Below are 26215 nucleotides of genomic sequence, written 5' to 3' on the forward strand. Positions count from 1 at the left end.
CAGGTGCACATTCGAGGCCCAGGCCGTTGGTGGGTGTAGTTGGTGTGGGAGTGCAGATGGGAGATCAGCAAGTATCAGCAGTGCAGCAGGTCACAGTGTGCTTCAGCACTCCCTAGGCAGTAGGCAAGAGAATCGTGGGGGCCACCCCGACCTCACCTCTATGGTTGAGGGCCAGTGAGCACTTGAGGCGTTCCTTAGTTGGATGGAGGCAGCAGCAAGTGCCCGTTGGCAAGGGTCACCGTGCCGCCTGGGCCCAGCCGCTGGGCCAATCGCAGAGCGCGTGGTGCAAGGCCTTCACGGTTGCGCTAAAGCCCAGGAGGTTGCTCTGTGCTCGGCTGCCGTGCCGCATGTAAGGTGGTATCTGGGCCTCAGAAATTGTTGGCGTCAACAAGGTGGAGGTAGGCTCCCGTGTTACATGTCTGGGGCTGGGCGCGGCCGGCTGCAGGTGTTCACGACCTTGCCCTCGTTCCAGGTGGCAGCCACTAGATGGGCAGCCGCGCCGCTGAACCGTCCGAGCAGTGGTGGGGACCAGCTGAGATGCCAAGGGGGTGTGTGTTGCTCACCGCTGAGGTGGGCTCATCTACGGGTCCCACCTGCCGATTCCACTCCAGGGCTGGGAGGTTGCTCTGCTCCAGGGGTGGGGAGGGGGGTGCACATTTCAGACAACGGTCTGTGCCATCTTAAATCTCCAAGCATCACCTCACATTTCTTCGCTTTGGGACACAGTCTCCGGCAGCAGGAGGGTAGTGCCGGGGGCCCCCTGCGGCATCTGCAGCTTCCACTCTGCCCAGGGGAGAGCTGTGGGAAGCAAAGTCTGTGGCAGGAAGGGCGCTAGTTGCTACGATGTTTGGCAGGTGGTGGAGAGATGAGGAAGCGTGTCTTAGCCACCCACCAAATTTGGCCATACTCTTCCCTATGGTAGGTTTTAGAGAGGGTAAATTTGAATTTAAAAAACATGACAGCCCAAGGGCAGAAAAAGGGCCATCACTACTTGGTTGGGTGGATCAGGGGGCTTTAGTTATTACCAGGACCACTGGAATTATGCGACAGGAGAGGCTTAATTATGCTGCAGGTTTGAGTAAATTATGCAGTAAGAAAAGGCAAATTATACAACATAATACAGCACATTTTGTAATAGTATTCATATTTCATAATTTTTAAACTTGGTAACATTCTCTGGGCATTGGTTGTAACTTAATAGTGCCAGTTTAACATCACGTTAGAGCAGTAAGCCAGGGGATATAGCAGTAAGACAGGCGATATAGCAGTAAGCCAGGGGGTTGGAATTCCTGTAGCCCAATGTTTGGTGTCAAAGGCAACAAGTTTTCATTTTTATTTTGACCCTGGGACAAGTAGGCCCAACCTGTGCAGCACAAACACTTTGGCTGCCAATTTACAGTATCACATTATGGAGCAGGGAAAGGAATGATCTCCAGTTGAGGTAATATGTGTGTCCATTTGTTAATGCTATTTGAACTTGTTTTTATGGTTCATTAATGCAAAGCCCTTATTGTTAGAGTGAGTACACCAAATACACGTTGTAAGCTTGGACTGCACTATTGACAGTGGTTCCAGTAAAAAACATGTGCACGCACATTTGCAAAGTTTAACAATATCAGGCTACATATAATGCTCCCAGAATGCTCTCTGATTAGATGCAAATATCTGCAGAAGTTTGAAAGCAAGACTAATGATCTCTTTGCTTTCAAAATAAAATGTTATTAGGAAACAAATGTTTTGCTAACTTACTTTGAAATTTACAATTTCTTTGAAGCATCATTGAGTGAAATGTTTTGATGCAGGCTTATAGTTCCAAAAAGTAGTCCTGATGGAAAATCAGTGTAAGCATTTTCAACAAAATTTTGGGAAACATGAAAATAAACAAGCGTTGGCAAAGCCAAGTGGTCCGACATTGGTGGTCGGTCTTTTGGTTTTGTCAGTGCATGTCCTGCTCTGCCATGACTTTTGTAAAATGTTGTGGTTGAAGGAGCTGCCTGGCCCTCCCCATTGTAATTGACATTGGCAAAAAGCATTTATGGTCTCAAAAGGCACTCATTGCCACAGTAGTTCCTGGTACTGAACAAAACGACTTTGTTTGACAATATGCTCCTTGCGAAAGAGCAGCTTGCTATCACTCACAGTGAAGCCACCCGACACATGGATAGTAAGAGAGAGAATTTTAATACAAAAACAAAAAGTAGAATTTCAATTTAAAACAAAACATCTTGGTTAATGCCACACCCATTTAGGGCCCCTGTTATTAAAGAAAGTCACAAAAGTGCATCTGTGGTACATGTTTTTGCATTAGGGCAGATTTACATATTTCATGAATTCACAAGAATTTACAGAAGTAGACCAGGAAATTGTACTTCTAGAAAATATTTGTGGACTGTATTTTAGCACAAGCAAATATGCATGTGTAGATTTGCTCATGTGAAATCTGTTGAGCGTTTACAAGTTCACTTTGCCTCCAACCACTTTCCCCCCAACCTTGTAAAAAGTTTTACTTGTGCCCTTGTCAGGAGTTAATTGGCAACCTTTCTCAGTACTGGAAAAGATTAGAGAAGAGCAAGTGAAAACTCCTAAAACATACAAGTTAGGTGGTTTGCCCAGTCTTGAATGGGCATTCAGACCCTGGAACTGTTGCTCACTGCTACCTCCAACCACCGGCAAGGTGGCAAAATAAGGAAATTGCTAGCACTCAAGACCCACTATAGTATTAGCCTTCTCATAATCAGAGAGGCTCTTATCAGAGCTCTTTATAATGAGATTGCTGCTTAAATGTTTCACCGCACCTTATGGTGCCAAAGGGACAAGTAGATTTTTTTTACAGGACAAGTAGATTTACGAAACTACCGGTCCCGTGCACAAGTAGATATTTTATTAAATTCCACACCCCTGAATAAGCAACAGAAAGGTGACCACTCTAGCTTTCGAAAGGGCCTTCCACTGCAGGCACATGTTGTCACATTTTTAGTAACTTTTGGACATTTAGAGCTAGAAATATACATTATTTTATGTTGAATTCTGCAGATTATGCAGCAGATGATGGATTATGTATCAAATCTATAATTATGTGAAAATTGCCACAGCTGCACCATCACATAATTTCAGTGGCCCTGGGTATTACCTTTGACCCCAATAGATGGAGCAGTACCAGTATGTCCTAAGGTCAGGAATATACCTATGAGTGTCAGGGAAAGTGTCATGAAAGAGTTGGATGCCTTGGAGTGTAAAAGGATTATAGGACCTGTAGAAAGTGCAGAATGGCTGGCTCCCTGTGGCCCTTTACGGCTATGCATTGACCTCTGGGACTTGAATAAAAATATTGTTATTGACAAGTTTCCCCTACGTAGGATTGATGAGCTCCTGTTACAATCCTAGGCTATAAAATATTTTTCGATGATAGATCTAACTTTGGCCTATCACCAGGTCCAACTGCATCTATCGAGTAGGAATCTTACAGCGTTCAACACTCCTTTAGGGTGTTATAGATTCATATGCATACCGTTGGCATTGCGGTGGCGGTGTTTCAGACCCTGATGCACAAACTTTTAAAGGTGTCAAAGGAGTGACGTACTTTCAGGACAGTATACTGGTGATGGACAGACACAGGCAGGACCATGACTTTAGGTTGAAGTTGGTGTTAGGGAAATTAGCTGACAAGGGACTGACTGCTGAACTAAAGAAATATAAGTTTTCAATGAGGTCTGTAACATACCTTGGTCATGAAGTGGGCAGTGATGGTATTTATCCCAAAAAGGACATCATTGAGGCAATTAGTAATGCCCCAGCCCTGACTTCCAATGAAAAAGTTGGCTCCTTTATTGGTCTCTCAGAATTTTATTCCCTATTTGTACAAAACCTTGCTATGAAAACACATGGTATGGGACAGTTGTTAAAGAAGAGGCAAGAATTCAGTTGGAATGAAGAATTGCAAACGGATTTTGAAAGAATAAAGCATGTTATAATTACAGTGGTTCCCTTGCAAGGGTTTGAAGTGGGAGCATGCAGTATTTTCACCACAGATGCCGGTGGGAAGGGCCTGGGGGCAGTATTAACCCAAATGTATGGAGCGGGAGAAGAATGCTCAGTGGCATACGCTCCCCCTGATTGTCCCCAGCTGAAGGGGAAGTTCTCAGTGATCAAGAAGGGAATGTTAGCTGTAGTCCGTGTAGAGCAGTGGAAAAATTCAGGAAGTATTTTTGGGGATCTCAGTTTAAAATCCATGCGGACCTTAAACTACTGATGAAAGTTCTTACATCAAGTGGCATTATCAGGGCCACTCGGCGAATTGCAAGAATGACTTTGAGGTTACTGGATTTTGTGTACGGTGTTGAATACATGCCTGGGAAATACAACAGTGTTGCAGATTATTTAAGCCATTCTCCTTTTCTTTTAGATGAACAGGTAAATATGGAGTGGGATGACTACAGCGTGACTATGATTGAGGCTGGCAAAGAGGCCATATTTAATGAGGAATGGGAAGCAAAGTGTAACATTGGTGTTGGTCAAAAAATACATCATTAATGATTGGTCAGATAAAAGCAAGCTACAAGATGAATGCAAGAGATTGTGGGAAATTAAAGATGAAATCTCTCAGCGATTCAGGATATGTTCTCCCGGGGGTACAGGTTGGTACCTTCGGAGGGGTAGAGATTGAGAATTTTTGACATAAACCATGAAGGACACGTTGGTATTGTTAAACTAAAAAAAGAGTGAAGTCAGCCTATTGGTGGCCAGGCATAGATGTGGACACAAATAGAGTTGGAAATAATTGCCAGTTATGTGCCAATTCCGACAAAGCACAGTGTATGTTCATGCCACATGGGCGATCAGAGGTGTCCAGAGTATCTATAGGAAGACTTTAGCATAGACATTCTGGGACCTATTTTAGATGATTGAGGTGTATCCAAATATGTTATAGTGGTCATAGACCATTACTTCAAATGGCCTGAAATTGAGACGTCAGATGTAATTGATGCCTATGCTATAGTTTACTTTCTAGAGAAGATATTTTTAAAAAGAGTGTACTCCTAAGCCCATACTTAGCGATAATGGGCCAAAATGTATCCCTGAAAAGTACGAAAAGTTCTTGAGCAGGAATGGGATAACTTGGAAGAAAACTCCAGTTTGCCATACTTCTGGGAATGGCACCATGGAATGCTTTAACAGAGTGGTAATAGGCAGTGTACAAGCAGGCGTCAATGCTGGTCAGGATTGGGTGAAGGAGTTGAGTAGCACAGTCTGGGCTTATAGGATACCACCCACGGGAACAGGGTATAGCCCATTGAGAATTCCTAGAGGTAGAGAGACGTTTCTGAAAGACAGTATAGCTTTGAGAAATATGAAAAATTGTAGTTCATGGTCTCCTGCTGTGGTGAAAAGTAATCTGATAAAAATGTAGAAGTAACACAAAATGTACTATGACAGGAAGCTTGGTTTGAAAGAGGTGTATTTATCACCTGGCGATTGGGTGAGAGTAAAGTTGAGCCACAAAACAAACAAGGGGTCTAGCAAGTTTTCAGAACCATTTCAGGTTGTAGACGTTTATACTAAATCTGCGTTGTTGGGTGACAAAAAGATATGGCATTTTGGTAGAATGTCCAGGTGCAATAAAGGTCTTGATTGGTTATTTGCTAAAAGAGAGGGAGGAGATTCTCCACGTTCTATGGAATGTATGTGGGATGATGTAGCAAATGCAAACAAGGAAGTAAGAGCACCCACTTTCTGAGAAGGAACTGAGAGTGGTAGTGGATATATCCACACTCCAGTTACTAACACTACTAAATTGAGGAGTAGCACGAAAGCAACATATGTGTTTAGGTCTATTATGTTGCAAAAAAAAAAAAGATTCTGTAATATGATTGTGTATACTCTGTCAAAGGAGTAACTGCTATGAGCTATAGTATTGATAATTTTTTCCCTCTAATTGTGTTGTATATTAACAAAGGTATATGGGTTGTTGCATAAGGAGTGGGAAGTAATATGTGATATTTCATTTACAGTTATACCTCTATTGCAGTTGTGTCAGTATTAATTTGCATGTAACAACCTTTCTGTAATATGTGGTATTTCAGTTACACTTATACTGCTATTGAATCGTTATCAGTTTGCATGTAACAACCTTTCTATTTTCATTGCGCATATGATAGCCTTTATGTTTTGGAATTTGCTTATTTAGTCTACTATTTATTAAGTCTATCGTCGTTGTGGTTAAGAAGGGAAGATGTGGTACCCAGGTTACCTGTGACTAGGTAATGAATGGGATGCCACAGGTTCTGGAATGTGGTGATGGAGATGCGTGCCAGTTGGAAGGTATACTGGTGGTGTGAGGACGCTACCAGCTTGCTCTTGAATAAACGTACAACTTGCCTTCTTGTATGAGCATCGTTCTTACAGAGTCGCCTTTCAAGTCACGCTCGCTCTTTTGGATGGGGATGGTTTGTGTGGGAGAGATATGAGCCCGCCTTTTTGCTTTGCACTCCATTCTGTTGTGGCGAGTGCAGGGTTTTACCTCGGGAGAGGCGCGAAGAGCCTGTAGGTAAAAGCATTGGGGTTCCTTTGGATACGGGTTTTATTTGCAGAGAGGGAGCCTGCTTCTAAAGGCTCCGGGATGGGTCGAATGTGCCGCTTTCTTTAGATGAGAGTGCGGGAGCCCGTCTCGATCTTCTCCGTGCCTACGTTATATTCTGTCATCAGTGAGCCTCTGCACAAGCAGAGACTTGAAAATAATTGGCATGTAAGGTTTTTTTTGGAATACGATAGGTGTTTTCAGAATTCAAGGCAGTGTATTTATATAACACGTGGAAGATTTTCACATTAGTATATTCAGATAATATATTTGCTTTGAGAAATTGTTATTAAAAGTGAGTTATTAAACATGCACTATGAAACATTCCGTTTCGCCTTTATAAAAATGATGTTATTGAACTAAGAGGCAAGCTGGTTATCTTGTGTATACTTTGTGGTTTATATTCTTATTCTAGATGGAGGAACTTTATAGGCTATCAAACGCAAGAGGTTTTTTCACAGCGCTCAAACTGAGCTCACATATTTGAAGGTGGTCTTTTGTGTCATTTGAAGTTCTTTCTTTTTTTTCATGTTGCTCGCTTATGTTCCTGTCTTCTTTAAATAATCCTTTATCTCTGCCCACTCCTTGCAGCTCTTTACCACCAGGCTCTTTTTGGATAACGTCGGTTGCTTTCATTTCAGAACAACAAGAATTGCAAAAGTGTTACCACATTAGAGCAAGGAACACAGAAGGGAGTAAGAAGGAGCGCACAGAGAACTATAGCTATTACTTAGTTCCTCATGCTGTTTAATAGAAGCAATGAATTGGAGAAGAAAGGATACACCCAAACAGCCAGTGACATTATGTGAGTGATATATACTGCACTCTTTTAAGCCAATAAGTGTTTGACAAATCCTCAGGCCAGTGACTGAAAAAATCTAATCGAAGTGAGGCAGTGGATAATAAAAATACAGGTGGGCGCGCCACTGAAAGCTCAAGTCTTATGCCTGGCTGTGGCTCAGCTCAAAGTCCTTTTGGAACATTGAGCCCAAAACTATCTAAGTTCTCAGGTGGTTTCTGCCTGCCACTTACCCTACTCTTATGGTCTTTAAAAGTTAAATAGCTACCCATTTCGTGACACTTTAAAACACGCAAACCAGAGAACCTAGAATTAATTACCGGTCCCTCCTTAACCAAATTGTACGATGTTAGGCATATATTTTATTTTAATGACCCTCTTTTTACTTCATTATCATATATGAAAGTACTTTCAAATACGTTAGTCCAAAATACAAGCTATAAAAAAACATACAGTTTGAATAACTATAGCGTTGCTCTATCTAAAAGAATCTGGGTCACATACAGGCTGCACATGACAACTGAGTTGCTTCTTAGGTCACTAAAGGTATTGTCATCGGAACAAAGGCAGGGCTGGAACATTTCTAAGTTCATGTTAAAAAATATATCCCTTTTAATAAGTACCGGTCAGTCCAGTGATATAATGTGATAATTATGGTCAAAGCTTCCACGTGTTAGAGTGCACTTGTTTAAATTTTGAGGAGACTATCATATTTTACATGGTGTTTGCTGCATGATTTTATGGCAGCCATTTTCAGGGCTCAGCTCGTGCACTGGCTCTTAGAGAAAGCCAGATGCTTGATTCTGCTCACCATGTAAATGTGTTGGCTCACTCACCTCTACTTAAGTGGTGGAGCCAAAGCACGCTCTATATTGCAAGCAAGAGATCGGATTGAAAGCTGTGATCTCGTAACCCATACATATTGACTCTGCCCACTAACAGTGTATCCCATTTTTAGAGCATAGCTCCCCTCAAGCTAGCGATGTAACTCGCAATGTTGAAAATCCTCTGTATTTTTGGGAGTGGCATAGCATGTTGGTGTAGATGTATATGAGATGCTTGCATGGGAGTGGAAAGAGGAATGCATGTACTGAAGTAGACTGTTAAATCGTGGCAACATTAAATTCTGTTTGAAACTGTTGAGGTTATAATTTGTCATTCATTATTGTCCAGAACAATTCCAAAATGCTGAATTTAAAAAATCATATTCATCACATACGTTATTTAGGTCATCTTTCTGTACCCTAAAAATCCTTTACTATCCCTTAATGCTGCCCTTCTCAGAAACCGAAAAATTGCTTCATGCCACCAATTTCTGAACCCAAAAAACTGCTCTTCCTACCCTTAAACACTACCCTTCCCAGAACTCCGAAAAACCCTTAATACCGCTTAATGCTTCTTTCCCAGAACCCTAAAACCCCATTCTAATCCTTAATACTACCCTTCCCTGAACCTTTAAACACCTTAATGGTACCCATCCCTGAAATCTAAAAACCTTTTACTACCCCAACACCACACATTCCTTAACAAAACCCTTACTAGCCCCAAACCTGACCTTTCAAAAAACCCTAAAAACCATTTCTGATCCTAAACGCTAGCCTTCATGAAACTCTAAAAACCCTTCTCTACTCCTTAACGCTATCCATCCCTGAACCCTAAAAACTGTTTAACTACCCCATTAATGCTTCCTTGAACCAGAAAAACCCTTTCTAGTTCCCCTTCCCTGTCCCCATCTCACTCTAAATGCTACTCTCTACTTTAGCAGGGAGGCACCCCATTGCCCCTTCTCTCAGTGCATTGTCCAGGCAAGGCACAACATTTTTCAGTTTTTATGTAGTTATTACTTTTTTTCAGTAGACCACATTTTTGATGACTGTTTTTTAAAGTTTGTGTTTTTTCTTTCTTCGTTTTTGAGTGCAAAGCGAAAGAAGCAAGTGTTAGGAGGCACATGACAAGGAATAGTATTAGCGGGGGGGATGGCATGGGAAAGGAATGGCTGACTGAATAGCAGGGAGAATATGGTAACAGGATGTAGACCTAGGATGGTGATAATGAAGGAAGGGAAAGAGAAAGATAGGAGAGGGATCAGAGATCTGTCACCTGTTTCGTTAATGACGTACATGCAGAGTGTCGTACTGTAAAAACACCTGTGATTGTCACATGCGTCAAATAAAGAACTTTATTCTGCTATTGAATTCTGTTTTGCTTCACTAATTACCGAGCTGAAACACTCAAGCACTGACAAAAATCTCTGGAATGCGCTTCTTAGTCCAAAGAAGACATTTATTATTTCACTACGCAAGGTTCCTAAAAGGAGATTAGCATACTGAAGGCACACATTCAAAAGTGGTCAGAGCAATGAAATGAAAGAATGTACAAATGATTCTCCACTGCAATATACACAGCAAATATATGTATCGGTATTATAATGCAAAGCAAATAATGAATTAAAAATATGCATCACCATGAGAAAAGGGCAACACTGCTTCATCTCCCTCCTATTCAGCATCAGATCGCCAGATCCCAGAATCGATAGAGGACAGAGAGATCAATTATCCCACAAGAAGGATGGCACACTCCAGCTTCCTCGATGTGCATGAGATCTGCAAACACTCTCTGTCCCCGGTCCATCTGGTCTCGGCCTCTTATACTTTGAACAAACAAGAGAGGTAAAATCTAGAGCCTCCTTCTCCCTGCAGAAGTGTATTTATTCAAAAATTGCTGAATGCTTTAGGCTTGCTTTGAAAATAACATGCCGGGACTTGGCCACAATCCCAAGGTGCCAATTCAAAACAAGACCGTCCCTGCTGTCTGAGTACATTCTTATCAGCCTAAGCCCTACTGGGAAAAAACACGAAGAATACAAACAAGAGCACAGTACAATGTGGAAAACAACTTGCAGCTTTTAACGTGGCAGTGGCTAAAGCTAAAATGAAGTCAATAGGCAAAATGAAGCTGGTGGTCACTAATGTGACGGTGCAGTGATAGGCTAAGTGCAACGTGGAGTCAGTGGTCAAAACTCACATATCATTACAAATTCCTTAGTACTTTCTTTGCATTTTAATGTAACTACTACCTTGATGTTAGCACTGGAATTCTCTGTTGAAACATACAAACGTGTGGCAGGCTGTTGTGTTAATTTTAGGAAATAGTATGTTTTATGAAAGAATTTCTTTCTGCTGGTCAGAACGTTTTGTAGCTGGTGAAAATGGGAGCTGATCAACAAATGTAATATAGTGCAACAGGTACAGTTTCAATGTTACTCATGCAACAAGCTAAAATTTGCACATATTTGATTGTTTGTTGTTTACATGTGCAGGTCTCCATGTGTGCACTGCTGCACATTGAAGTGCATAACAAGGCACTTAAACTATGTCCAACAATTGTTTATTCATTCGAGGAATCCAAACATACTGCCAAGCAAGTTGAGGCTAGATCACTATCCGTTCTTTTTACAAATCACTGTTTTCTGGTGTGCCTCTGCAGCTCATTCAATTAGAGCAGACCAACACAAGAGGCCCCACAAATTAACCGTTTTTTTTTAATGAAAACCTAGGATTAGACACAAGTTCCAGTGAGACTCTTCTGGTAATCACACACCCATCATCTGCAATATCCTCATTGTGTGTTCCTCGTGTTTTCTACTCCCACAGTCACCCATGTCCACACAGCACCCTCGATTGTCTTTCCATAGCAACCTTTCACCATCCTCATACCACACGCTTCTCTCCTTCTTCATGCCATAGGTCCCTACCTGGATCTGCCTCAATCACTCTTTCTCCCTTACCACCTCCCTCTATAGGTAGTTCATATTATCTCTCACTCACGATATCATTCATCGGGATGTAGGTCAGGAATATTGATGATGTCATATTGAATAGCCACAATTTCATGGCCAGAGCTTATTGGCAATTTCAGACACCCTCAGGAAGCTCCTAGATGGAGGCCAGAATGAAACCACTCATCCTAACTACTTGCATTTAATGACAGCAATTCTGCAAAACCAGTCAGTCACACCATACGCACGCAATGCTTACTGCAATAAAATTTTTTCATTTATGCAAATAATCACTTGTCGCCACTGACACTCACCGCCTATAGCTCACACCTTTCACTTACTATCATTTCAAAAAATAAATAACTGACATAACCAGTCACTCTTGCCATTTAGTCAAGTCTCACAGCCAGGTGCAGCCTATTTTCAGCCTTGTACAGCAGAACTCTGCTGCTCGCATCCCTCATACACTGCATATTTGTGATCGCTCTAAACATTTACCTTAGGCACTTGTATCACTCATTCACTACAACAGCAGCATCTATGCATCACCCAGCCGCTAACCGCAGTAACCCAGAACCATCCTGAAATGCCTGTCGCAAAAATCGACTTATGCCAGTACTACATTCTTCATGGCCAGTTGCTGTACCCCTCACTTACAACAGTTCTACGCTCATTCACAACACACTTGAACCTCTCTCCTGTCACGTGTTACATGTATCACTCACTGCTACTGTTCTGCTTCAAACTTAGAGGAAACAGTGCCAAGGAATGCAACACTCTTAGGTTGAGTAATTAATTTATTAAGGCACTTCCCAGATATCAAAGAAAAGCACACAAAAATATGAACATGGGCATTTAACTTGAATGCTGTAAAACAAGTAAATGCTAAAATACTGCAGTTAAACAGTGACAGACATAAAAAGTGCAATATATCAACAATGACTATATGCAGTGAATGTGTGTGTGTGTATAGATATATATGCATATATATATTATATGCAGAGCAAAGCTAGATAATTAAGAATAAAAATGCATCACCATGGGGATGGAATCCATCATCATCTTCGCCAACTTCAAGCTGAGGAACCCTGGACAGCCGAGACAGGAGAAACTTCCCGTTCCTTCTGCATCACTGCCAAGCTCCCCCACCTTGTATACCTTAAACAAACCCAACAGGAAGGTTCTGGCAAACTCCCCCTCCCTTCGAGTAAGTTATGAAATTCAAGCGCTGGCTTTGACGCAGATAGAGTACAAACACACAAAGGAATGTGCCCTGCCCCAATGCGCATTTCAGAGACAGAGGAGCAGTACTTTTCCGTAATGAAAACATTCCCAACCTGAGACTGTCTTATGTCTTCTGTCCACATCCACATGTTATGTTCCTGCACAGTGCAACACAGTGCTGGTGGGAAGAAACGCAAACACGTTCTATGTGGAGAACAAGCTTGGTATGGAAAAACCCTGCGCCACCAATGTGACAGCAGGCACCTGAAGCTAAGCACACAACGGAGTCTGTGGTCAAGAAGAGATGGTGGTTAAATACAGATAGCATTACACTCCACCCTTTGACCAGTGACTCACATAACCTACTGGTCTAAAAGTACCCCTTTTTGGTCTAAACATTGCAAGCAGGTTAAGTATACATTGTATACAGCAACATAACATTATTGTAATACCTAAAATAGTGCATAATTGCCCAAAATTAGGAAACCAGCTAAATAACCAGTCCCACCACCCATTAGCTACATCTTGTTTTACTCCCTTCACCAATTCATGCAAAGCTTTAATATGAGACTGGAGAGGGATGGAATGGTCTGACAAGTTAAATAGCACATATCCTCAAATTCTGAACAGCCATGATCATGCTTCAGGAGCAAGTATTAAATGGCTGCCTCGTTTTGCAATGAAGTTTTTCTAGTGCCTCGTATACCTAACAACAATTCAGACAAAGCAGTGGAGGTATGATTAATGCTCTTGACCATTAAACATGCAAACTTGTTAATAACCTGAGCGTTATAAGTAGCTAATCCAGAACTCCTACTATAGAAATACTTAAGCTTACATTCTCTGACTTAGATAATAACTGAATTTCAGAGTCACAGTCTTCACTTAATTTAACTGCTTCCCTTATGAGTCGCTTATGTGATAGTGTGAAATGGAGACATCATAAGTCCTAACCTCGTAAAAGCCCACAGTTCTCCAGTTATTTTGGCAGGAATGTACATATAGGTGGTGTTTCCACAAGAGAACAACCACTCCACTTGTAGTTTAACATGCTTGACATGACTAGCAGCAGTCACGATGTGTTGGCAAGACATGCTATTATTCATGTTTTTACAAATCTTATAATTTCCAAGCTGACACAGTACTCGTTGTTCCCACGGGATCTCTTCAGGAGACTCTGTTGTTGCTTCAAGACGCATTTGAGCAAATTTTTCGATTTTGTAAGTGTTGCAAGTTAAGTTGTAGCAGACATCACCGGTAGTAATCATGTGTGTTATATTATACCATCTTTTGTCCGTTACCTCTTGGCAAAACCTACAATATTCCTAGGGGGTGAGTGAGTACCTCATTTTTCTTCTACTGTTCATCTTTGTTGGTTGCATTGAAGATTTGCAGAAAAACAGAACAAGGTGTTGGTATGGTGACTAAACGTGGAGATAATATGAACAGCACTTTTCATATTGGTCATGCAGAAATCCAATCTGCTCAGCACAGTACGTGCCAAGTGGCTCCAAACATTCTCATTCTGATGCAGTAGAGGTGTCGATCGGCGTGGTCGGTCAATCATGTCAGGGCTTGTGGCTTTCAGTCCCTACCAACCCCACACAGACACGCCCAAACACTGACCAGGTAGCACAGGCAACACAAAGACACCTTGCTGTATGATCTGTAAAAGAGACAAGTATGATCATTCTCACAAATAACATTTATCAGCTGGTACGTGCTTCCATTTGTATATAACTTCTGCTGGTTCAGGGGGACAGTTTGGGATTCTACCCACATCTTAGTACCCGGAGTTTTGTCAGTTGAGCCAAAACCTCCTTCCCCACGCACTGCAAGGAGGTCTGGGGTAGTTCCTTTTTTAACTATTGCTCTATACACTGGAATAATGATAATCTGAGCAATTCTGTCTCCAAGTTGTATTATCAGATCAGCATCTCCACTGTTCAAAAGGATAAACGTAAGTTTTCCTTGGTAGTCTGCATTGATCACTCACCCCAAGACCTGAATACTTTTAAGTGCCAAGCCAGATTGAGGAGCAATCAATCGGAAATGCTCCAGGGGAAGTTGTATTCCAACACCTGTTTCAAGAAGTACTATGTCTCGTGGTTTCAATCTGTACATTTTCAAACCATGCAAATGTAGGCCTGCAGAATCTGGTGTTGCTCGGTAGGGAGCTAAAGCTCCTGGTTTATTTGCTAATACATGATGGTGTTTGTTGCTACATGAGGTTGTATCCGTAACACTGGGGTCACTATTCACATGCATTTGTCAAAGGTCTATTATTCTCAATTTGGAGGGCCTCATTTAAATGCACTCTACAGTTTCTCAAAGTTCTATCAAATAGTTTTTGTAATTGGGATTTTAATAAGCCATTCATTCTCTAAATCAATCCAGCAGCTTGTGGATAATATGGAATGTGATCAATCCACTTAATATTGTGAACAATAGTCTTGCAGCAATTTACCTTTAAAATGTGACCTGTTGTCAATTTGGATTTGGAGTGGGACTTCGTAATACAACATTAACAAGTCCAGAGTTCTGATAGTGTTGAACTGGGTAGCACGTTTGCAAGGGACTGCAATCAAATAGCCAGAATAAGTGTCCACCACTGTGCTGGCGTATTGACACCTGCGACTATTCGGTAGTGGCCCAATGTAATCAATCTGCCATGTCTGCCCTGGCAACTTCCCTCTCCCCAACTGACTTCTGACAGTTTGTGGGACAGATCACTGTTGTCTATGTTGACATTGAAGAATGACTGTTTTGATCAATTCTATAGGAATGTGCATCCCTCTAATCTCTGCCCTCCTGTTAGTGGCCTTTTCTCCTAGATGTCCACATTTTTGGTGTGCCCGTTTAGCTATTCCCACTAAGTCAGAATCCTGTGTCACCACTTCTGCCTCTGAGATTTTGGCTTTATCGTCTGCAAGGGAATTAAACCTTTGTTCTAGTGCCTGGATACTCAAAGTACGGCCCACGGGCCTCATGCGGCCCCTCTGACCTTTACATGCGGCCCCTTAGGGAACAGGAGCACTGGGCAGCTGTTTTACTCCACCACACTAACAATAAAAATATTAAATAGACACACAATCATTTATTTCAAACTTAATTGGTGTTAAAGAAAGGAAGTAACTAGGGACTCTTGCACTTAACTTTAGAAATGCCTTCTTTTTTAAAGACATCTTGCAGCATAAGTGTAAAACTAAGACAGTCTCTTCAAAATTAAAAAAGTGTATGTAGTTAACATGCCGAACTTTTTCGCCTTAGTACAATTTATTTTATCAGTGCATTGAGATGTATTCATTTAAAAGTGATAGTTTTCAACCATAAATTTGGAAACATTAATTCTTCCCCTTACACCACCAATAGTAAATTAAAGAGGCAAGTCACTTGGTATGTGCACTTTATGGGTGGCCTGGGTTCCTATCATACATTAACAAAATTATAGTTTAATAAATCAAATATAGAAGCAGGTTTTGTGCAGCACACACCATGTATTTCGAGGTCCTCTTAAATGTGATAATGCAGAAAAAGGAGGGAAAGTGAGATTAAACTATTGCCTAGGATCACACAATTTGGAAAAGTGGGTAAGCTGGGATTAATTCCAGGTTTTCTGGTTTCCTATTGTTTATTTCAGCCACTAAATGTATATCCTTTGCTTCCCCTACACCTACCTTGCCACCAATCCCCCTAACCACCCCACCCAACCGCCACTGCCCTGGCATCAATGCGGCCCCCAGGCACATCACAGACCAAACTTTTTGGCCCCTGAGAAAATGTTTGCGAGTACCCATGTTCTAGTGAATCAGTGGGACAATGGGCATCTACATGATATACAGTAATGGTACATTAATTTAAAATTTCCTACACAGCTCGTTACCCAAGACCTCCTTTGAATGTATTTGCCAGTTGTGTGCATGCCATGTGGGAAGCCAGGTGGCTAACCCATGGGCAATAGACCAATAATCAATATAAATGTGACAGGTCCCAGGCAATTCTTGTTTCGGTGCCTGATACAGCATACAATTCTGCATATTGACTACTCTTTCCTTCTCCTGTAGTGGAAAGTAACTTCTTGGTGACTGCGTTATATGGCACTGCCTTTCAATGTCTTTTGGGCCCCACATACTTGGCTGAAGCATCGGTGAACCATACATGCTTCCTATTCTCAGGGGATAATGATTCAAATGGCTCACCCCACCTAACGGGTGATTCTTTTATCTCTGGTATCTCCTGCACTCTCTCATCCTCCTGCACTGGGGCCTGTGTCCCCTGTTCATGCAGGGCTGCTGTTGCTGCTGGTCCCACTCGGGCCCTGTCTTGTACCACGCATTTCCACTTAATTACACTGGCATCTTTTGCATACCCTATCTGGTGAGTTTTAGGTGAATTCATCATCCACTGCATGATTGGAATCTCAGGTCTCAGAATTACATTGTGACCTAGGGTCATTTGCTCCGTATCCACTAGAGCCCAGTAATGTGCTAGTAACTGCTTCTCAAAGGGAGTATATCGCTTTCCAACATCTGGTCACTTTTTGGTCCAAAAGCCCATGGGTACCCTCTTTCTTCCTTGTTTTTGCCACATACTCCAATTTGCATATTGCCCCTGAACGGTTACATGTATCCTTCCTGTACTGGCCATAAGTCTAAACCTTGTTGAATGGCCTCCTTTGCCAATTCAAACTCACATTGCTGCTGCTTTCCCGATTCAAGCTCATGTTTCATTCGAGTCACCATGTACAAATGGGACAAAATCTGACTCAAGTGAGGGATATGCTGCCTCCAAAAGCCAAACAACCGAGTGAATCACTGATTCTCCTGCTTATTACAGGGTACGGCAAATTCTAATATCTGTTGTTTTGCCTGTGGCAGCACTTCCCTATGTTCCTGATTCCACTGGATTCCTAGAAACTTCACATTTTGAGAGGGTTCTTGGGTCTTGACCATTCACCCTTTGCTCTGCAAAAGTTCTACAACCCTGTCCAACTGAGTCTGCACCTGTTCTTGTGTCTCTCCCTGAATCATCACATCATCAATATAATGAGACATTTGCACCCCTGGAATGACAGATACTTCATCCAGGTGTTGTGTCACCAGACGGTGGGGCTATGTACATATCCCTGGGGGAGCCTTAACATCTTGAATTGTCTGCTTTTCCACGAAAAAGCATATTGCTCCTGACTTTCAGGGGCCAATGGAATGGAAATGAAAGCATTAGCAATATCAGTAGTTGCATACCAGGTCCCTTTATGTTTTTGTATCCTCTTAATCAAAGGGAAGGTGTCAGGTACTGCAGCAGTCAGAGGGGGCATATATTTATTCAATTCGGGCCACAGAGTGTTGTTCCATTTAGTGGTGACTGGAGCCACCACAACTGCCTCTATACATTCATGTATAGTTTTACTTTCGCTCTGATCCAGATTGATAACAGCCATCATCCAAGTATAAAGTCATCCCCTTCAGAATGTCGGTTCCCAATATATAGTCTAGGCACAATCAAAACAGTATATTCTCTTTTTGATGTACTCCCTATTTTCATTTGAACATTAGTCTGCACTGCGGGGGTTTGCTTTTCACCCAACCCTGTGATGGTGTAGCACTCACCTGTAAACTTTTTCGGATTCCTATATAATAGAGAGGCCTCCGCTTCGGTGTCCACCAAGGACCAAACCTTTACAACATGTCGATGTTTCCAATTAATTTCTTAATCAACATGTGGTCTGCTATTTTTACCAGCACATCCCTGTACCGGAGCTTGGCCTGTTTCCTAATATGATTTAAACCTGTCAACTTAAACAAAGTCAGGTCTGGATATACGCTCATATCTGCGAAGAGAGACCTCTCCTTCCCTGTTTACAGCAATTAACCAATCAGTGTCCAAATCTCCCTCCCCATGAAGAAACATTTTTCTCACTCTCTTTTCTTTCCTCCTGCATCTGTGACTTGCCCTGACAGCAATTCATTAAACCACTTCCCATCAGTTACTGGTAACCACTCAGCACCACAATACCAATCACCCACCTTTAACATTAGTCTCATAACCATTCAACTGCAGTTTTCAACTTGACCATTCACAGTATAACATAGCACAATTACAGGGTTCATCTAGAGTTCATCATAACACACCTTTCCTACATTTACACATACCTTGATTTCCCCATCACAAATTCTCCATCTGTTGTCTTCTCACATTCAGTTACTCATTAACACCTGCATCCCACCTACTATTCAGAAGATGTCCCAGACCAAAATCTAGATGTAGAGAGGAGGCAGAATTAAAAGGAGTGCAGAAGTGACATTGCAGGGTTTATTGTTCTCTATACTGTGTACTAAGCTTAACATTACTTCCATGATTTTAAGGTGTATTGGAAAGCGAGTAGTCATAGTCCACTCTGAAATAGGACTTGTCCTCTAGTAATACAAACATATTCTACACCTCTCATCAGAATTTTTCATGATTGATGCAAGCATGCCATTTCCTGGATCCTCCTCCATTTAGGAAGCACAGAAAAAGTGTGAGAAAACAATGATATACTGACCCATGAAGCACAGCAAGATTGCTTACCTGACTACTAGGCACAGACAGAACCATAGTGAATGGAATCTCAAACTAATCAGTACTACTGAACTGCCCTAAACTGAGCTGCTCGCTGTTTTAGCACATCTGATTGGCTGCCATCAACCAGTCAGTATGGTCACTATTGTTAGATCTTCTGATTGACTTCTGGAGGCCTTTTTACAATAACAAGGGTAGCCCTGCCTTCTTGGACAATTGTTTTGGTGCGGTTAGCGCGGGCAGACTTACAAGGGTGTTTTTTTCATATTCAAGCAGAAACCCATCCTTTCTGTAGCTTGCCTGTATAGCAGTTGTAGTGCACCCATGAACCATTCTTCAAGCAACTGAAAAAAAAAACAGCGTTCTTATTGTTCAGTTTAGCAGGGCACAATCCTACAGGAATAGTAGCCTCATCCTGAAATCGTCTTGTTACCATCCTGGAATAATGAAACCTCATCCGGAAGTCATCGTTTGATCATCAAAGCGTAATAAATACCCCATCATCCTTAAGTCATCCTGAGATCATCCAAGGGTAGTAAAGCCTCATCCTGCAGTCTTCAAGTTATAATCCTGAAGTAATACAGGCTTAACCTGGAGTAATCAGGAAATCATCCTGGAGTAGTAAAAGATCATCACGTTTTCAACGGAAGTAATCACAGGCCTACTGTGTAGTGGTAAATTGTCATCACCTTGAAGTAATCACAGCATCATCCTGGAGTCGTTTTCCTGAGGACTCCAGAGTGATCTCATTTAAATATTTTGCCCCATATACATACTTCAGCAGGATGACTTGGGTGACTTCCTCAGAGAGTTACAGGGATAGCCCAGTTGAAGTTATCAGATGACTTAAGAATGACTCCACGAAGATCTTCCTTTTTGACTTGGATCAGAGACCACGCTATTTAGAGATGTCAAGAGTCCATGGCATTTTCCTTGCATATGAATTGCATATATGCAGGTGTGTGTTTAGTTTTAGATTTGTAGGCCTAGTATATTTACCTTTGTTATTTTATTGTAATAGAAGATAGGTTACATGGGTTATGTTCTGTGGCTTTGTGTCCCATTTGTTGTATTTCTATATGTGTGGCAACGGATCAAAATGAGATCCACATTGGGACTTACACAACATCAAAACACATGGTATTGCCACTCTGGGTGGTTGCCCAAGGGGTGGCAACAAAACACTACTGCTTAGACAGCTGGAAAGCAGATGGACAATCAGGCTCCGGGCAGTGGAGGAGGGGCTAAATAAGGAAAAAGATTTACATGTTTTCTTGTAATTGGTACTTGGTAGCCTTTCCAAACAATAATGTATATAACATTGTGCTAGAAAGTATGTTGTGTTAAATTCACATTTAACTTATGTACAACACACTGTTTTTTAAGATCTCATCAACACAAGCTCTGTATGTTAGATATGACTCTTCTAAATATGATGTACTATAATGAAATTTAATACTATGTATTTGGACTAAATGACCATACATGGCACAAGTGGACATATTGCTTCTTTATATTGATAATAGTTTAGCAATGTTTATGTTTATGTTTGACTATCAACAATCGCCCTTATGTCATGGTGTGTACTCTCGAGTACATAAGTATAGATCGTAAGTCATCTAAGTATGTGGGTCACACTTTGGTGTTTCTCTTTGGGTCCACGGTTTCACGTTTTCACTTTTCTCACATTTCCATATTTCTAATTCATATCCTTGACAAATTGCTATATATTTAGACTTTCCACCATTGATTTCCACCTAAGTGTGTTGTTGGCTGCCCATTTTAAGATGGCCGCCACTGAGATCGAGAATCTGTTTGTCCTTCCTTCTTGTCTAATGCTCGTTAAACTATTAATGCCGGTCCAAGCCAGCACGAGTGTTCTAAACTACTCAAAACAATAGACGAGACCGAACACACTACGGGTAAGATTCCATCTCCACATCACATTGATCTTGTAATCGTACTCTCTGCCGCTTAGCAATCGTTAGAAGTCTTTGACTATGCAACCATACTTTCTGCCGCTTAGCTATTTTACTTAGCCTTAGATTTGCCCGACATCGGAACTAAATACAACAATGAGTTGAATAGCATAGTGCCCTTCTTCTCCTTTCTCTCCGCATTTTTCAGCATGCGGTTTGGCGTTTTTGAGATTGATATGGCTCACCAACAGTTTTGTCTGTTTGTTTATCGATTATATGAAGCTTCAAACTCTATTATGTTTACAGTTTGATTGTGACGTCAGATATTGTTACAAAAGTAGGTAACAAATATAAACCTCAGTGTCTTCATTTCTCACCGCTTTTGCAATATGCGGTTTATATCTTCCAAATTATTCTTGTTCACTGACAGATATGTGTGGCGGCAAATAGTTGACACTCCATACTATGGTGATGTAATTCTTATGTAATTACTTTCTCTATATGTGGTAATCTATCTATCACCTCACGTAAGTATTTCCTATGTGTAGGTATAGGGTCAATATGCTATGTTGCGATTAATCTTTGAGCCTTGAGAAAGTTGTTTTATCTCACTCCGTGCAGACACCCATATTAACAGGTTGGTGCTTCCGAGTATGAACACATACATTATCCCCTGAGACATAGAATGATATGCCACTTGCATCTAGATCTCCATTGTACATTACGTTACTATCCTTATTACTAACCTTATTAGTACTTGGCACTGAGCTGTCTTCTTGATCCTTTTCCTTTCCGAGTTTGGACTTATCACGGTTCAGGTACGAGCCTTGACTCATTTTCAAGGTGTACCGCTAAACATAAATCGATATACCCCTATATGTGAAAGGAATTTCTACTTCGAGTGATACAAGATGGTTGTATTGTGATACAGATCTAATAATTTACATTGTATCAATAAGGTATGTTCTCCATTGCAACCTCTGGTGGTTTTGTTTTTGCTTTCATATATCTTCTCTCTCCCTCTCTCGTACTCTTATCACTATGGTCATTGATATGTATCTTTACAATTCTCTGCACTGGGTGTTATAACAATTCACTCCGGAAACCTCTATCCATGTGCAACACCTGTGTAGCATGTTTATTACCCATTTCTAGTAATTTAGACAAGCACCAATTAGCTATCTGCTAACTCACCTCACACAGAGATAGGGATATCTTTTTTGGTGATGGCAAAGATCTTATACTAGACATTGGAACTATTGGCTTACTATGATGTGTTTTGGATATTGTTTCACAGCCTTAAAAAAGTCGTTGTTACGATGAAACATGCGTCGGCTGTATGTATATGGAACGGTATAGCGATTGCTGTATTCAATGAATACCCAAGAAGAATAAAGGACTAATATTTGGAATGCTTGTTTGTGCCGTGGTTCTTTCTACTTCATTCATTCATTGTGGACCTCTTGGATCACAACCTACACACCCTGTGGCTGGGTGTGGAGCCACTCTGGCACTCTTTACATTGTATATGCTGAATTGTTAATAACATTTACTGTTTAGGATACGTATACCAGTAAAAAAATATATATATATTTGGAAGTGCGCACCATTATAATACACAGCCACTAATTATCTTCAGTTTTTGAGATCCACATTGATGTTAGCAGGGTTGAGAACAAGAAAGCTCAGGATGACATAATTTCTTTCTGGTCATTAAGAGAAAGTTAGTTTATGTACAGGAGAATTAGCCATTTTCCTTAACAATGTGTGAAGGAAGTATAGTAGAAAAAGTGAGCTTCTGTTAGTAAGCTGATCCTTAACTAGTCTGAGATCTGTGAAGGCAGAATTACAAAAAATACATAAATTATAACAATAGAATGTTTGAATGAAACTATTGCTAACCTGGAATTTCCAGTGCCAGCTGCAATCTAGGGTCTCCTCATTTTTGTTGTACACCCACCATGTTTTCCTTTAAGGAATACGGGATGCATTTAAAAAATGTGCTCTACTTAAAAGCATTTCCAAACATGGTAGCTTGCTGGCAACCATCCCAGTAATGGCAGTGAATCACATCAACTTACTCATTATTGTTCATGAGGTAGGTCGACTTGCGACCCATTACGATTTAATGTTTTGCACGCCAACCTATTAGTATATAGATTGGTTCGCTATGTGCCACTCTGGTTGCATATTGTGACCTGTATTTTGCGACCACTGTTTAGTACATCAGGCCCTAAAAGCCTTGGCTTCTCCAGGGGGTATTCTGAAATTGGAAATTGATTCCAAGCCAACTAGCAATTACTACAGAATTTTTCTTTTCCAATAAACCTTCTAAAAGTGTACCATGAATTGAGTACTTGTTAATAAATTATTTTAGTTTTTAACAACAGATGTACAGAATATGGTGCTTACAATGGAGTACCACTTACTAAGTGCTTCATCTTCTCCAACAGGTGGGCTAAAGGCAGTACAAGAGTCAGAGGCGAGTGATGGATTCGTATGGCCCAGAAGATAGAGAAGTTAGTACAACTCCTGGCTCAGGTACATTTCATTTCCCACAACTGAGTTTTAGTAAATGCTGTTGGTTTAATGTGTTGTAGCAAATGTGCTTTGAGTGAACTTGTGAGGAGATAGAGTCAGAACTCTTGTTGGTGATAATGTAAGAATTGGACTGTGCTTTGCATGATCACATTCATTCTATTGTTAGGTAAACCATATGCTTCAATAATTACTAAATTGTTATTTGGCCCCTGACAGAGCTGAAAATTGTAGGGGGTCATTTCTCCTCAGACTCCCTGCTTTGTGAAAGTAAGCTTTGATAGAATGTAAAGAAGGCAATCCAGTAGCATCTATTTGCCATTCAGTTCATGACTAGATGACTAAACACAGTGATATGAAAGGTCAAAGAAACAGTGTAAGAAAGTGATTTATTAGCTGCGGTAATAAAGCTCTATCATTTACCCAGCAAAAGGTTTCAGTCATTTAAACCTGAGCTTAGCCCTTGGTAGCTATAGCACAGAGCAGTCAGACTTAACTTGAAGAAAATGTCAAAATTATTTAATACTACCAAAACAGTTAAAAAGTCAAAAACACAGCACAGTAAAAATCCCACTCCAATGTATAAATAATAATAGCACCAAAAAGCACAGAGCAGCAATGGTCGCAGTACAGCAAGACTTATGCACGGTTTCAGGCCGTCTACGATGGAGGGCGGGTTGGATACACCAACCAGGTTAGACCTGGTTGGAGGTTTTACCATGGGGCTCAGTCTTTTTCTTTTCTTTTTTTTTGGGAGGTCAAAATCTTTTAGTAGGGCAAGCAGATTATATCTATGGAGGGCTCCAAGAAGACTGATCAGCATTGTACATGGTCCTGGTGAAGCCTTTACTTATGGTGGGAAAAGATGAGAGCAGAAACATTTGAATTTCGCAACCAGGGAAGACCTCTTGCTGGTCAGATACTTTTAGCACAATCACCCGGTCAGGATATTTACCTTTACGCCTACTGCCTTTTTCAGAGTTCTGAATCGTCCAGTGGGTCAAGGCCACGGGCTGTATCCGAAGAGGGCTCCACGAGGTCAGATACCTTCTCGTCAAGGCCCTGCTGAATCTGATTTGCCAAGTGGGAAAACCTTTTTCTTCAGCCCAGTGTCCACGCACTTTGAGTGGATGTGCTTGGAAGCTTGTCTTAGTACTCTGGAGGTCTTCAAATCCAAACGTGTTCTGAGTCCCAGGTTTTTAGGAATGTTAGGAGAAGTCCAGTTAGATAAATTCTAGGTCTCAGGCCATCAGGAACCACACTTGGGGATCAAGACTGACTCTAACAGAGGCCACTGGCAGGGTACAGGACATACTCAGTTGGTACAGGTCAGGTAGGCACTTGCAGCTTATTGGGGTTCTGTAACTTCCACAGAAGGTCAGCCAGCTGACCACTGGATTCCACTTATTTGTGCTGAGTACAAGTGTGGGCAGGTCCAGTCCTTCAGGTCTTTTCTCAGGTCTCAAACAGCAGGTGTAATCCTTCTTCTGTTCTTCCTCAGTGTTCTGAAGAAGGTGTCATGGCTGCCACATTTATGCCTAGCACTAGTTGGTGAGAGGAAGGGACTACTGTCCCCTCACTAATCGCTAGGATAAAAGTTCCTCGGGTAACCCTTCCCTCTTTTTAAACAGTTTGTGTGCCCCACTGCAGACAATCCTTCAGTACTACAGCCAGGATAGTGAGCAGTCCCCTCCTCCGTTGATCACTTTTACCCGATTGGGTTTGGTGTCCGCCTGGCTGGTAGGACAAAAGAGAGGGCCTTCTCATATGTGAACTACATTTTTGTGTGACAGAAGAGGTCCCTTAGAAGTGAATTACGTTTGTGAACATTGCCCAAGTGGTCTTCCTGTGAAAGGAACAAAATACCTTTCTACGTGTCCTACTTTTAATTATCATGCACCCTGCCTGGTTGGCTACATGATCTACAGAGAGGTGACATTACTATTTAAACAGCAGGTGTTTTCCTGTCCAAAAGGATCATTTTAGTAGGTCAGGTTGTAGTTTTAATCTGCACTTGCTAGGCTGCAGTGGCAGTCCATGAGTCACGCTTGTCTTCTCACACTAGTGGATGGTACAGTAGTGCTGTAGTCCATAGGTGACTTTTAACTTTCCGAGCCATGGGTGTATTTTGGGACACCATATACCATGAACATAGGGGGTCAGTGCACATACATTAGGCACTGGACAGCAGTGTACCAGTGTGCTGAGTTTAAAAGCCAGCAATACAGTTCAGCAAGGGGGTGTGGGTCGAGGCAGCCAAGATGGTGGTCGCAGATAAATGCAGCTCATGACCCATGTTATTATATGCTGCAGTCCTGGCTGGTGAAAGCACTTTTCAGGACCCCGCTGTCCACCCCCTCCCCAACCATTCCCTGCCAGCCGCTGAAGCTCTTATTTGGGCTGGGACCGTCGGGATCGGGGTAGCAGTAATGCTGTGAGACCAGGCTGGAGGACTTAGGGATGGATGCTACGGCCTGCTGGTGGCAGACAGAGGCCAGCCTGGCGAGAGGAGACGCAGTCGCCCTAGGCCCGGAAATGGGCACGTTTAGAAAGGCAGTCAGCTGCTGACAGCTGTCTGAAATGGCCACAGCTCGGGCCCTGAGAGACCAAGTGGATGCAACCCAGTCCTCTCTGATCCTTGGCCATATCTGCCCAAGGATGATCTCCCGGCCCTGAGTGCGGGGCCCTAGGTGGACTTGGGCCAGCCCTGGGGAAAATGTCCTTTGTGGCTGTCAGGGCAGCGGCTGCACTGCATAACTTGTATTGAGGCCCCTGAATTGGCAGTGGATGCTGGAGCACCCTGCAGAGGAACAGGATGAAGG

General features: G+C 41.9%; 1 protein-coding gene across 6 annotated transcripts in view; it reads left to right on the forward strand.

Annotated features, from left to right (window-relative positions):
• The window catches only part of LOC138288372 (uncharacterized), a 137475-nt gene that overhangs the window by 34772 nt on the left and 76488 nt on the right, over window positions 1-26215 (forward strand). For all 6 annotated transcript variants that reach the window (XM_069229936.1, XM_069229939.1, XM_069229940.1 and 3 more), the window contains exon 2: window positions 23309-23396. In XM_069229936.1, coding sequence (XP_069086037.1) covers window positions 23345-23396 — 52 coding nt within the window. In that variant the 5' untranslated portion in view covers window positions 23309-23344. The remainder of the gene's footprint in view (window positions 1-23308; window positions 23397-26215) is intronic.

This window comes from Pleurodeles waltl, chromosome 4_1, assembly GCF_031143425.1.
Source record: "Pleurodeles waltl isolate 20211129_DDA chromosome 4_1, aPleWal1.hap1.20221129, whole genome shotgun sequence".
NCBI lineage: Eukaryota > Metazoa > Chordata > Amphibia > Caudata > Salamandridae > Pleurodeles > Pleurodeles waltl.